General features: G+C 51.4%; 1 protein-coding gene and 1 long non-coding RNA gene across 2 annotated transcripts; one reads left to right on the top strand and one right to left on the bottom strand.

Moving 5' to 3' along the window:
• The first annotated feature begins 288 nt into the window (after positions 1 to 288).
• DLX2 (distal-less homeobox 2) lies at positions 289 to 4,599 on the top strand. The gene is made up of 3 exons (XM_083445509.1): positions 289 to 1,131; positions 1,514 to 1,701; positions 3,077 to 4,599. Exons 1-3 carry the CDS (start codon positions 741 to 743, stop codon positions 3,470 to 3,472), a joined length of 975 nt encoding a protein of 324 aa, XP_083301635.1. The 5' UTR covers positions 289 to 740; the 3' UTR covers positions 3,473 to 4,599.
• On the bottom strand, positions 4,167 to 6,263 carry LOC310679795. Its single transcript, XR_014512544.1, has 2 exons — positions 4,961 to 6,263; positions 4,167 to 4,482 (listed from the first exon to the last, which is right to left on the bottom strand). It is a non-coding gene; the product is annotated as an uncharacterized lncRNA (long non-coding RNA).
• Positions 6,264 to 14,396: the final 8,133 nt, after the last annotated feature.

Raw genomic sequence — 14,396 nt, 5'->3', positions numbered from 1 at the left:
AGACCAGCACCCCAAATCTGAGACACTAATTTTTTTTTAGGGGGGTGTATTTTCCTCCTTCTCCTCCTCCCACCCTCTCTTCTCTGTGTGTGTCACCTGCAAGGCGCCTCCACCGCCCCGGGAAGCCAAGAGGAGAAGCAGGGCGTGGGGAGAGAGCGAGAGAGAGAGAGCGCACTACAACGCGACCGGAACCTCTGGTTGGCTGTTGCTAGGTGACGTCGCCCGCCCTCACGTGACCGGTGTTAAATGCCCGCCTGACGGTGCCCAGCAGACGCAGACAATCCTAAAGCAGCTGCAGAAGCGGAGGCGTTGCTGCTGCTGCTGCTGCTGCTGCTGCTTGCAGCGCGCACGGGGGGAGGAAAGTCTTGTGCGCGCAAACGCGCCCTGGCGCTTTGGAGAGGCGATGGCAGCGGCGGCCTCCTGCCCGCCTCCTCGGGTGCAAAGCGATCCCCAGCAGTGATCTCTTTTCTTGGGCTTGGGGTTTCCAGTCTGCTTCAAGAAGGCGAACCCCCGGGTGTGTGAGGAAAGAGAGAGAGAGAAAGAAAGAAAGAAAAGAAAGAAAGAGAGGCGCGTTGTAACTTTTCCACGCGCGCCCTGTTGCCAAAGAGGAGACCTGCTTTTTCCTTCTCTCTCTCTTTCTCTCTCTCTCTCTCGTGGTCCCCCTCCCCGCTGTTGGTTTGCCCTCCTGCATCCTCGGAGCGAGGGAGGGAGGGAGCAAGGGGCGGGGAGAGAGGATCAGGATGACGGGGGTCTTTGACAGCCTCGCCTCAGATATGCATTCCAACCAGATTACCTCCAGCAGTTACCATCACCAGCAGCAGCAACAACAACACCACCACAGCTTACACAAACCCCAGGAGTCTCCCACGTTGCCTGTGTCCACCGCCACGGACAGCAGCTACTACACCAACCAGCAACAGCACCACGGAGGAGGAGGAGGAGGAAGCGCCGGGAGCAACGCGGGCAGCGGGTCCCCGTACGCGCAGATGGGCTCCTACCAGTACCACCCGAGCGGGATCAGCGCGGTGCCTTACTCCACCAAAGCCGGCAGCTACGACCTGGGGTACTCGGCCTCTTACAGCTCCTATGCAACCTACGGGGCAAGGACGTCCCCGGTCAGCAACGATCCTGGTAAGAACCAACTCCTTCCAGGAGGGTTGAGGGGGCGGTGGAAAATTGGCTTGGGAAAGTGTGGCGCCCTGCGCTGACTTTTCCGCTGGGCACACGCAGAAGAGGAGCAGCACGTGGTTGAATAATAATAATAATAATAATAATAATAATAATAAACTGGTTGGGTTGGAAGGTATCCTGGCAGTAGGAGCTCTTTCTCTCTCTCCCTTGCGCGCCTGCTCTCTCCAAGGTTAGACGAGTGCGGGGAGCCATGCTGAACATAGCTGCTTGTGGGAGGCAAAGCTATAATGACCCGCCACCCAGGAGAGGTTGGCATGTGGCGCTGGTGGGTGATGCCGCTGGGGGTGCCTCGTTATTCACGGTGCTTTCCTTTCCCTTGCAGCCGAGAAAGAAGAAGGCGAGCCCGAGATCCGGATAGTCAACGGCAAACCCAAGAAAGTGCGCAAGCCCAGGACGATCTACTCCAGCTTCCAGCTGGCGGCTCTGCAGCGACGCTTCCAGAAGACCCAGTATCTGGCCCTGCCCGAGAGAGCCGAGCTGGCAGCATCCCTAGGCCTCACCCAAACTCAGGTAAGGAAGGAAGGCTCAGAAGCGGCTTGCGCTCCGACGCGCGAAGGCTTCGCGTCGGGTCCCCCCCCACCCTACGTTGGCTAGTTTATTGCATAGCGACTATTCCAGCCTTCTTTGCCAGCTGCAGTCCGGAAGGTGTTTTTTTTCAGAGGAGGTCCATCCATGCAGAGGTGCCCACCATCTTATTGTTGTTGGTAGTGTTGCCCTTCGTGAACGCAGAAAAGCGGGTGGCCTGTACAATATAGACCACCTGTAGCCGGGCAGCCTTGCTCAGACAGACCACGCTTGGGCTGTGTGGCAGAAGCTTCAACACGCGAAATAATTCTGTTTCAAACGTATGGGTGGGATCTTGACACAGTTAAACATTTTTAAGCCCCGTCGATCGCAGTGGGGGAAGATTTAAGCATGTCTTTGTTTCCAGTGGAAGAATTAATGTGACTTGAACGGGATCATAGAGCAGATCCTCCTTTCTGTGATCTATTCGCAGCACAGAGTTTAGGTGCGCATTGATTAAGTGCTCCTCTTTGCTTCTGGGTTTAGCTGTTAGCCTCTCTGTCTCCAACACACTCATTTCACGAAGTATCCTGTTTCATTGTACACGCGGAAGAAAAGTCACCCTTCCCCCCCTCTCTTTATCTGGCATCTTTCAGTAAGCAAAGTTATCCAGCGTTATTTAAACCTCCTTTCGATCTGGATAAGCAACGCAGTGCTAAGAGCGCACCGAGCCTCACTTTCTCAAAGGCTGTTAGTGCACATTTAAGAAAGGAAGACACAATATCTGGTATTAGTCAGGGAGACCAGGCGGAAATGAAACTAGGGGAAACAAAATAATGCCATTTTAAAAGGCATCTAACATACTTGGGGGGGGGGACTTCTGAGAATGGCTCAAATCAGAAATCCCTACCTGTAAACGCACACATCAGGAGGGACACACACACATACACACGAGACAACATCTGTGGTTACAAAGACCAACACAGCACAAGTGTCCCTCTTCTCACAAGCGCAGTCTGAAAACTCAGTAAAACTGTTTACCCTGTTATTTAAAAACCGCTCTCTCCCTCCCACGTTGCCAAACCAAACCTCACACCGAAACAGATTTGCTCGTTTTCCTAGCAGTCTGCGATAGGGGAATCCACCAGCCTGCTTTTGGAGACAGCGGTCTCCTTTTCTTCTCTCTGTGAGGGGTCTGCTTTGGGAGAAGGGCTCGTCCGGTTAAATTAAACAAGGTGTGTGTGTGTGTGTTTTGGGGAAACTTGAAGGGGATTGTTGAAGGGGAGATTGAAATGTTGCTCTCTGGTGACCGCAAAAATTTGGTGAGTGGGGCCTCTCTCACACTCTCGTCTCTCTTCCGGCTCCTCCTCCCTTTGTCCAGGTGAAGATCTGGTTCCAGAACCGCCGTTCCAAGTTCAAGAAGATGTGGAAAAGCGGCGAGATCCCCGCCGACCAGCACCCGGGCGGCAGCAGCTCCCCGCCTTGCTCGGCGGCGTCTCCGGCGTCCACCACGCTAGCTTGGGACTTCGCGCCGCACCCGCAGCGGATGAGCAGCGGGGGCGGAGGCGGCGGGAGTAGCGCTGGATCCAGCCCCGGCGCCCCGGGCGCGACGGCTGCTTTCCTGGGCAACTACTCGTGGTACCACCAGGCGTCGAGCGCCGCTGCTTCCCACTTGCAAGCCGCCTCCCCGATCCTGCAGCAAGCGCAGCCTCACCAACACCACCCGCACCTCCACCACCACCACGGCGCTGCCGTCAGCGCAGGGACGATTTTCTAACCCGCCTGCGCGTTTGCCGCGCGCAACCCAGCTCCCCCAAGCGGAGTTGGAGGAGGAGGGGGAGCCCTGTTCACTCCGCGCTCCTGTCCCCAAAGGATAGAGAGGTACATACCCGGGTGCTTCGTTGGAGAACCGAGCTGCTCCCAACCCGCCCGCCCCGCTGCTACCCACTCCGGAGTTACTCCGACGCTGGTCCTTCCCAGGTGGTACTTCTTACATACCCAGCTGGGAGATGAGAGCCTTCCCTGAAGTTGGGACCGAATCAGGGCCTGTGGTTATCCTCCCGCACACACTTCAAATCAGAACACCCCTAATCCAGTAGGTGTCTTTGAAGTCGCTGGCAACATTCCCATTGACCACCATGGAATCCGGGTAAAGCTGTGCTCACAAACTCGCTCAAAAAGTCTCTACAGATTTTAAGGTTATTTCCCTCCCATCCGCTCCATCTATTCTTTGATATATCCCCTTCTCTTTTTTTACCTACCTTCTATTCTTCAAATGCGGGAGGAGGAAATTCACCCTTCTCCCATTTCGCATCCAATCGCCAGTGCAGAATTTCTTATTTAATTTTTATTATTATTTTTGTAAACTTTTTATAGGTGCCTTTGCAGATGACCTCATTTTGATGTTGGGGGAAAAAAGATTAAATAATTTTTATATGTAGATATTTAAAATTAAAAAGAACCCAGCTGTGTTTAAATTATCTTTTTTTAATGTTTGCAGGATTTTTTTTTTCACGAGGAAAAAATATGTTTGTAATAACGCTGTTTTGTGCTGATTTCTCCCCTCCTTGGCTTCTTGGTGTAAAAAAATAAATAGAGAGGGGTGAACAGTTGCATTGGACAGCCTGTATTTGTTTATGTTTGTAAACCAAGATTTGTTAATGCCATAACGTCATCCTGTTTCTCTCTGAACAGTTTCCATATCCTTTAATTATTCTGTTTGATACTTTTTCTCTTCGCTGTCAAAAAGAATAAGCTACTGAATTTTTCCCAGTTCGTCGTTAAAACCTTTAAAACATAAAAAGGTATTTTCTTGGTTATTTATTACAAAAACAAAACAAAATCTCTCGATGTTACTTTTACACTATGAAGAGATTATTTAAATAAATTATTGTTTGCACCGGAGTTTGTTCGGCCTTCGATATTATTCCCCCCGCCCTCCACTTCTGACACCTACAGATTCACTAGTAGCGCAAGCCTACACGTGTCTGCTCAGAAGTCCCGTTTACATCAGTGGGCTTTCCCCCCAGGTAAGTGGGTACGGGATACCAGCCTACAGGAGACTCTGGAGTGACGCCCCACTGTCCCTAACATCCAAGCTGAGGGTGGTTCATTTTATTTCTTCCTACCCTTACCCAAGACTGTATGCTAGACCCGATGCAGGTTTATTCCGTTAAGAAAACGACCTTCTTCCCCGCCAGGACCCCGTTTCCCACTTTGCTCGGGTCTAAAACACATCAAAGGGCCTTATTTTGGGGAGACTTACTCAGTTTTCCGTCGCTGCCGCCATGGTACTTGTTGCGCACCAACTGACCTGGAGCATCCTTGAATTGTTGTGTGGGTGGAGAGGCAAGCCCATTCTGTGGGGCTTGGCGGTGCCCCTGCTGCTAGCCCCTCAGCCAGAAGAAGACAGGAGCCGGGGGGCAGCCTGGCCTCCGCCGCAGCCATGAATCACTCAGCACGCTCCTCCAGGCTCGCCTAGACTCGGCCCCTCCCCGCCGCTCTCTGGCGCCACAGACATTTAGGGAGTCCGGGACAGGCTCCTGGCGGCTTCCCGCGTTAGGATCCAGGCAGTGCGGCGGCAAGGCGGAGCGGCTGATCCTCTTCTGGGCAGTGTTGGTAACGGATAAAAGGCAGGCACGAAGTTCCACGGCGCGCTACACTCACTATGCGCGCAGAGGGAAGGAAGGTTCCAAATGCGCTCTTCCCGGGTGCGTAAAAGCGCACCAGTGTGTGCGCTTCTGAAGGTGAAGTGTTCGTGATCTGGGATTAGCTAGCCGCCCAGAGAACAACGTCTTGGGTAGCCTGTGTAAATGGCCAAGAATGTCTCTACTTCACGAAAAATCACGCTAACGTTTATAAATTTATTTGGCACCTTTTTTTGGCACACCGCCTGCGTACATATGCACTCAGAGTGCTGACATTTTTTCGATACGTTATTTTATGCATTTAAGTGCTTTTGTTCGTCTGTTGTCCTTATAGCCCACCTTAAAGGTTCTTCCTGGGTGTGAGAACCAAATGTCACTTTTTTCTACTGCAGAAAGTCCAGCCTTTTGGTTTAGTAAAATTCAGCATACATACATAAAGAGGGACGGAGGCCACCACCCTCCTAATCCTGATTACCTGGGAGAAAAAGTATTTGAATTCGATGGGAACTGCTTCTGAGTAGACATGGCTAGGGTTGCGCTTTAAGTCGTTTGCAAGGAGAAAACAACAAAAGAGCATTGAGGCACCTGAAAGGCCAGCAGATTTATTATGGCTTATGCCCCAATGAATCTGTCAGTCTTTCAGAGTCCACAATATTCTGTTGATTGTGATTTAAAAATAAAGTAAAATAGCACAAAGACCGACTAAGAAATAGAAAAACGCAGTGGCACAAAACTAGCTGGTTTGTTACACAGCAGGGGCAACCCCCACTTCAAGATTTTGATGAAGCTAAATCAGCTAACCACCGAAGGGGCTTCAAACTTTCTTCTTGTTGCTTTCAGTTGCTGACTAACATAAGACATCTTTGTCACAGGCCAGTTGTTTGTTTTTGACGTTACCACCTTGCAAATCCCGAATACATTGACTTGTCATCCTGGACCCCACCCACAGGCCCAACTTTACGCTGTATTATTTATTCGTTTTAGTATTTAAGAATGGTATATAAAATGCAAAAGATGATAGATAGGTACATAGATAGATAGATAGATAGATAGATAGATAGATAGATAGATGATAGATATAACACTGATTTCATTATTCCACATTGCTTTTGTAGCCCCAGTGATTCCATTGCAGGTCCATTAGATCATGGAAGCCCTCAACACCCCTTCCTAATGTAAGGACTAGATGCATGTACACATGCACACCCTTCTTGGTTCTCTCTTCCCCTTGTGTAAATCTAGAGCTTTCCCACCCCAACGTGACCTGTAAAATGAAATACAGCAGGCTTCAAGGAGAGGGGGCTGCCTGTCTCTTCTGTTCTTTTTTCTCCATTAGTATTGAGGTTCCTTGGGGCCCTACTCACAATTGTGCCAGCAAGGATCTTGCCCAGTGTAGGCTATTGTACCTAACAAGGAAGGCTGTTGCTTAGGAGGTGTACAGTGGTACCTCGGGTTACATATGCTTCAGGTTACAGACTCTATCAACCCAGAAATAGCACCTCGGGTTAAGAACTTTGCTTCAGGATGAGAACAGAAATCGTGCAGCAGTGGCGCGGCGGCAGCAGAAGGCCCCATTAGCTAAAGTAGTACCTCAGGTTAAGAACAATTTCAGGTTAAGAACGGACCTCCAGAACGAATTAAGTTCTTAACCCAAGGTACTACTGTATTAAGCAGTGATCAGCAGTGAGGATAAGGCCTTGTCTGTGGTGGCTCCCAAACTGAGGAAAGCTCTCCGCAGAGAGCCTCACCTGGTGCCATCCTTACATGTCTTTAGGCACCAGGCAAAAAACATCCTCTTTACCCAGGCCTATGGCCTGTGAAACTGTGTGGGAGCGGGGAGGCAGCTGTTATTTTGTCTGTCAGTATGCTTTTTATTGGTGACGCGGGTGGCGCTGTGGGTAAAACCTCAGTGCCTAGGACTTGCCGATCGCATGGGCGGCGGGGTGAGCTCCCGTCTTCCGGTCCCAGCTCCTGCCCACCTAGCAGTTTGAAAGCACCCCTAAGTGCAAGTAGATAAATAGGTACCGCTTTATAGCGGGAAGGTAACGGCGTTTCCGTGCGCTGCTCTGGTGCTGGCTCGCCAGAGCAGCGATGTCACGCTGGCCACATGACCCGGACGTGTCTGTGGACAGCGCTGGCTCCCGGCCTCTTAAGCGAGATGGGCGCACAACCCCAGAGTCGGACACGACTGGCCCGTACGGGCAGGGGTACCTTTACCTTTATGCTTTTTATTATGTTTTATTATGGATGCTCTGTTATGTGTTTCTAATGTTGGACACCTCCCTGGGATCTTTTGATGAAGGGTAGTGTATATAAATTGAAATAATAATAGAGGTGTTTTCCACAGTAAAGAGTCCCCTATTCCTCTGCCCCATCTCATTTCCTCTGCTGGACAGTTTCCCCCTTCCTATGCGTTCAAAAAAAAACCCAACAGTGTTGGTAGGAAGATGGAAAGGGCCACCATTTTCCTTCCTCTCGCTGGTGGAGTTGGACCCACGGTAGGCCTCGTGCGCCCCAGGGGATTCTGGTTTTCGCTGCCGGAGTGCGCGTGCGCCTGTTGCGTGAGGCGGGCGGGTGCCCTGACAGGGCCTCTTGGCCCAGAAAGCGACTGGCGAGGTGGCATCAGGCCGGGCCTGGCAAGCTCGGGGCTGCCAGGCCCAGGGGCGGCGACCTTTCCGCTCGAGGAGAATGTGTGGCTCTCCTTGTTCTCTGGCAGCGGCGCGGAGAGCGCGGGAGTTGGAGCAGGCCAGGCCTCTCTCTCGCTCGCTCCTTCCGTGTGAGAGGGAGGGAGAGAAAGGAGACGAATGCGGCTGCCAAACAGACAGGATGATTAAGGGGCCTAAACCCTCGAAGCGCCCGAGGCGGGGAATGTGCAGCCTGAGAGGGAATCACGCAACGGGCCTTGGCACGAAAAAGGCGGGTCGGGGTGGGGGTGGGGCGGACACAGATAGGCGGGCGAAACCCAAGCGCTGAGGCGGGGGGGGGGACGCTTTGCCCCCACAAATCCTGTTCTGCGATAATTGTTCTCTGAAAACCATAATGAGGGGAGGGAAACCTGTCGCATATACATGAATAAGATACTGGGGTAGGGGGCGGCCGACAGGCCCTGGTAAGCCCCGCTCCACGTAGTTATGACGGGACGCACTCATGCCTTTCGCCCCATCAGCTTTGGTGGGAGCCCGACGGCCCTCAAATATTTTATTGAGGGGTGGGCAGCGGAAGGGACTTCGGCCCCTAGGAGTTGGCTACTATGTCCGGCAGCCATCTTCACAGCAACCCTGCAAGCCGGGACATTTTATCATTCCCCACACGCTGCGGTTCAAAGATGAGGAAAAGGAGCCCTTTTTTTCTGTCAGGCAACGAAGGGGGCCTGGGCTCTTCAACGGGCCTAAGTTCTCTCAAGCCACTGCGCCGCAGCCGTAAACCATGGGCGTAGGAGGAGGGGGGACAATTGCTCCCCCTGAATCAATACAAATTTGAGATTCTGCCCACCCAACAAAAACCCGCCCCTAATAAAAACCCATCCTCAATCGCCTTCCCCTTGAAAGAGGACGGGCAAAGGGAGGAGAGCGGGGCAAAAAGGCGGGAAAATGTATTGTTGGGGGGGGCCCGTCGCGTGCGGAGAAAGGCCCTTCCCGCTTGAAGACGGCAAAGCAAGGAACAAAGCGGGTGGGAAGAAGACATATAGGGTGCGGGGTAGGAGAGGAGATCGTGGGGTGAAGAAGGGCAGCGGCGCTTGTGGGGCGGCGGGGAGGGAGGAAGCCGCGGCGGGGAGGCGGGGCCTGCTCGTGTCTCCACAGCCGCCTCAGGCGCGGCGCAGGGAGACGTTTCCCACACACTCGCGCTCCCTCAGAGACAACGGAGGCCTGTCAAGGCCGCAGCCGCCCCCGCCCCCCCCGCGGCCTGTCTCTGTGGCGACCCCGCTCTCCTTCCTTCCAGCGACGGCAAAAAATGGGAATGGGAAGCCGACGGCGTGGAACTAGTGGAGCCGACACCCTTCCCCGCGAGTCCCAGGCCGGACCGACCAACACACGACGACCGTGGCGGAAGAAGAGCCAAGATTCTGGCCCCGCGGCCATGAGGCGCCAGGCGGGGAGGGCAGCCCAATGAAACACTCTCGCCTCTGGAGACACGCCATCATGTCGCCGTTGGGCACGGCGGTCAGATTACGAGCGGGATGTTTCCGTCGGCCTTTTCCTGCGCCCGTTTACCACGGAGGAAGAAAGCCGCCACTGGGTTGAACGGGGGCTACTCCGAAGTAATCGCGGCGTGTGTGGACAGTTAGCGCGCGCAGGCCGTGGGCAAGGGATTCACACGAGACACGCACATACATACAGGCACAGCCGATTTAAGGAGAAAACTGGGAAGGGGAATAATGATGATGATGATGGTACCAGCCCAATAATAATGATAATGGTACCCGCCCATCTGACTGGGTTGCCCCAGCCACTCTGGGCGGCTTCCAACATACAGTATATATCTTAAGGTTGGCTGGCTGGCTTCCGTCGGTATATGGAGCATAATTTGGCATAATTAGTGATAATACGCGTCTGTAACTATATTTCCCAGCTTCCTGCAAATAGGGTTTGGGGTTTTTTTGGTTTGGAAAAACATGCCCAGCTAGGCTTACCAAATCCTATTTTGCAACTTGTCGAAATGGGCAACCCCAAGCACGTGGGTCCTCGGCCTCAATTTGGAAGAAACTCGCATGTTTTTACAAATAAAATCTCTCCAATAAATAATAAAATCTCTTCAAACACACAACGTGCGTTGGAGGAGGCGTTTTTTTGAAGGCTTCCCTATAATCTCTTGCAACACAGGAGTTTTGTTTGTTTGGTGTACTGATACACCTTCTGTCTCTCCAAGGCAGTTCAGTATTTTGGTGAAATTCCAACATGCTTGGAAACGAAGGGAAACAACAGCCCATTGCCATCGTTTATTACTGTTGCAAGCAGACACCCGAGTGGTAGTCTTCTGAGCAAGAATAAACTTCCGATCGAGGACGAAATAGCTCCGTCTATTGTCAGCTGGACTAACGGAGCTCCACTGATTTCTGGGTGAAACTGATCCTGGCTTCCGATGGCAAGGAGCCTACACCAACTGGAGACGTATCAGATTTAGCCAGGCTGCATATTTTCCCTATGCGTTTAATCACCAACAAAATACCGTTATAATTTATGGTCCAGGGGCAGGTTTGGATGCAGCTACAGACGTATCTGGTGGCTGAATGGTACCTATCTTAGGGTTGGTCGGTGAGTGCAAATATGAGACAAGTGACTGCACCTGTGGCCCGGGGGGGGGGGACCCACAACAATCGTATTTTGCAACCTTGCATCTCATCACACTAACAGAACGGGGATATTGTGATTATTATTTAGAGCTGAATGCGTGCAGGTTGCATTTCAGCGCTTAGATGAAAAAGGATCAAGCAGGAGTTGGTTGCATCTCTCATCAGGCGGCCTCAGCACCCAGGAAGCAACAGAGGTCCGACGACTCGAGAATTAAGGTGTACATAACCGGGAATGTTTCTGGCCGCGATTGGTAGATTGCAAGGCATCACGTTCCTCCCTGGGGCTTTAAAATAAAAATGGGGGGGGAGAACCCACCGTTTAAGCTGTCCTGCTTGAACGGAGACGCAGAGTCGAGGGAGATCGCAGCTGGGAAGACAGGACCCGGCTGGCGTTTCCAGATATATATAGATATCTGTATACAGTATATGCATATGCATGCATATGTATGTACACACACACAATACGTGTTCCTCAGGGGGCACCCGGCTTGGAAGGTGAATGTGCTCTAGGGTCAAAGTCGTCCATCTCGCCTTTGCCATTGTTATTACTGTATTGTCGTTCTGATCCTGAAGACCCAGCCAGGTGGGCGGGGTATAAATAATAAAATTATTAAATATTTTTATTGTTATTATTATTGACTCCAAAACACGTGCACATTGTCCCGGGGCAGCATGAATATCCCCTCCACGCCCGCCACACATTTCTTTCCCTCCTTTTGGTAACCTTTTGGAATCCAGCAGGGGAGAGAAAGAGACGGGCTGGGGGTGGAGAGAGATGCCTTAAGCAACAACGATCCCCTTTCAGACCTTTAGCCTCGTTGCTGCGTTTATTTGTCTTTAAGATTTCGCCTGGGTTTGGGGCGGGAGGGAATCTCACATGGCCACATGACAGGAGCGGGGGGGGGGGTTAGAGAGAGAGAGATGGTGGGCCGAGAAAGAAGAGAGCTCGTTTTCCTCCACCCCACCCCGCAATCCTCTGCCGCCCTGGTAAAAGCGGACAGGATGGGTGGTAGCGATGACTGGTTAGTTCAGATACACAAATAACCCCACCCTACCTTCTCCAGAACGATCACGGCTGCCTGGTGGTTCACCCTCCCCCCCCCCATCAGTTCCCTTTAATTTCAGCTGCACCCCACTTCCTCTGGGACAACGGCTCGGTTTCTCGGTCGTGTCCCCCCCCCCCCAAGACCCTTCCTCCCTCTCGTGCTACTTGTCAGAGCACCTAGTGCTTGCATCACCCCTGGGGGGTGGGCAGGGAGAGTAGGTGGGGGAAAGAATGGTGAAAGCGCAGGGTGGCGTGTAATGTTGTGTAATTAAACCCCCACCCACCCACCTTTTTTTCCCCAATGGGGGTGTCACCCTGGAACGCAACCTGAGCGAAGGGAATAAGCTCCCTCTGTGTCGTGGGCTGGGGGGGGTTGATGGTCGGGGGGGAGGGCTTGGGGTTTTAAAAAAAATGCCACTGGGCAGGCGATTTGCTCATTTGGCCCTATTTAAAGGGGGTGGGGGGGTGAAAAGAACACCCAAGAAATCCAATTAAAGCAGCTCTGGCCAAAGAGCTATTTGAGGCATGAATATCTCCCCTAAAGCTGTAGCAATCATGTGGCATTAGACACTTCCGGAATCCTATAGCCAACTTGAAAAATCCCAGACCCCCTTTTCCCCTAATTTTTGCTCTGATCTGTAATTTTATCCACATTTGCACTAGTTTGAGCATTCTGGCTCTCCCATCTGAAAGCCTGCAATTACTATATAATTCTTCGCAATTTCACATGTCCTAATATGGACTGTAATTTTTGCGCAAGACAATTTCCTGCTATTTCAAGCATCAACATTGTCAAAGTTGTATGTACATAATAAATGGGAATATCAATGCATAGTTTTTAGCATAACATCTTGACTCCTCGATAATTATATCCGTTCGGAGCCTACGCAGAATTAGCCTGAATTGCACGGTAACTGCTGCTGCTTTAAAATTTTTAAAAATTACTCATAATTTTCCCAAAGATTACCAAGATCTCGAGTGCACAATGTCATCAGCGTAATGAAGAGTAAACATTTATGCTAATAATCTGCAATTTTTTTCCCATCAGCTATAAAGACAGAGGCTATATAGCAGAAAATTTCAGTGATATTCTGCAAGAGGAGGGCTGCGAAAAATCCTCCTGCGCTCAGAGGCTGAGTTTCGGTTCCCAGGGACCTCAAGCCCACATTTTTTGGGAGTCCTTTGGATATTTATTCTTGTGGCAAGGCTCTCCCCCCCCCCCCAGCCTCCCCAACCTAACCCCGACCCCTCTATTCACCTCTTCCCTTCAACTTTTTCCTACCAACGTGCTGGTTCCAACCTTTTGCAATAAAGCAAAAGCGAATGGGGATTGCAGGAAAATTGACACGGAAGGTAAGTTAAGTGTGGTTGGGGGGACGCGGCGGGACGGGACCGGGCGGGGGATAACACGGTTTCCCTCTTTTTTTATTTTTATTTTTCAATTCTTTTCTTTCTCCTCTTTCCACCCCCCGCCACACAACAACCCCCACTTTCATAGATGCATCCTGCCTCTCCACCTTCCCAGCTCCGGGATAGGAGAAAGGCGCAGGAGTTGATGGCGCATCAACCAATTCTTCATTCAAAACTTCTTGTCAGTTGTGTCAAGATTATTGTGTGTGTATGTTGCATAAGGACGGGTGGGGAGGAGTGGCTCGGGGACAGAAACGGGTGCTCAATCCCTGAAGGTTTATATAGTATACGAAGGTAAAGACGGGGAGGGGCGCGCGCTGGACTTCGAGGACTCTGCGAGTTGTTGAATATATATATATATTTATATATGTCCCGGATCCACCTTTTGGTTTGTGTCTCCGTTCTTGAAGTAAAGTTGTGTAGGTAACAAGAGAGAGGCAGTGGCTCTCCGTGGAGAACGAGCGTGACGGTGTGGTGCGCGCAGCCACCGAGAGAGGCTGACATTGGAGAAGGGTGGGGGGCCTCCATTTCCAACGATACGGCCCCCCGCACTTTCCTTTCACCTACCTGCTTTTAATAGCAAAAAGAGGACAAGAAGTAAAGTTGAGCATAGGAACAAGGAAGCCCCCACCCCCCGTTTCCCGTCGCCCCGTTCCTTGATTGCTCTCTCTCTTTCTCTCTCCCTCCTTTGATCATTTGCACTGATTTAAAGAGCTTTCTCTCCTGTAACATTTACTTGGGCATACCCAAGGTTTGCATGTGGGTAGGTGCAGATGGGTTCAAGAGGAGGGGGGGGGCTTCGCACAGCACACCCTTCTAAGAATCTGCTCATGGGTGAAAGACGATGGCTAAATCGTCTGCAGGGACAAGTTGAGAATTTCCTTTGGTCATACGCGAGTGGGAAACGCGTGTGTTGCGTGCGCTGGAAATATATAGAAAGAGAGAGAGAGAAAGAATGGGAAGAAGGCAGATGGATGTAATCTGGATGGGATTTATATGTTGGACTGATTGAAAATGCAGAGATGCAGCTGGGCTTTGCTGTGGGAGACTGACAAGTCCCCCGCTATTGAGGGGGTTCTTTAATACGAAAGAGTTGTGGGTGGATATGGGGATGGGGGAGTGTGTGTATGAAGATTTATTTATTTTTTAAAGCAGGACATATTAAAGAGGTATCTGTTGTTTGGCAATTTTGCTAAGTCGGTCTTCATTACTTCAACATTGTGCATTTGCTAATTTGGAAGTCCGCTCTTTTTCTTTTTTTTTAACCCCCCCTCCCCCTTTGACAGCCCGGGCTCCGCACACCTGCAGG

This window comes from Podarcis tiliguerta (genome assembly GCF_965153285.1).
Source record: "Podarcis tiliguerta genome assembly, chromosome: 1".
Lineage (NCBI taxonomy): Eukaryota > Metazoa > Chordata > Lepidosauria > Squamata > Lacertidae > Podarcis > Podarcis tiliguerta.
The sequence above is the reverse complement of the archived record's forward strand: the minus strand, read 5'-3'. Positions and strand labels throughout refer to the sequence as shown.

What these genes read in the sequence shown, in the direction of transcription:
- DLX2 (XM_083445509.1), top strand. Translation starts at nt 741, where the DNA reads ATGACGGGGGTCTTTGACAGCCTCGCCTCAGATATGCATTCCAACCAG. An exon ending in CCCGGTCAGCAACGATCCTG is followed by an intron (nt 1,132 to 1,513) that starts GTAAGAACCAAC and finishes TTTCCCTTGCAG; the next exon opens with CCGAGAAAGAAGAAGGCGAG. An exon ending in TAGGCCTCACCCAAACTCAG is followed by an intron (nt 1,702 to 3,076) that starts GTAAGGAAGGAA and finishes CCCTTTGTCCAG; the next exon opens with GTGAAGATCTGGTTCCAGAA.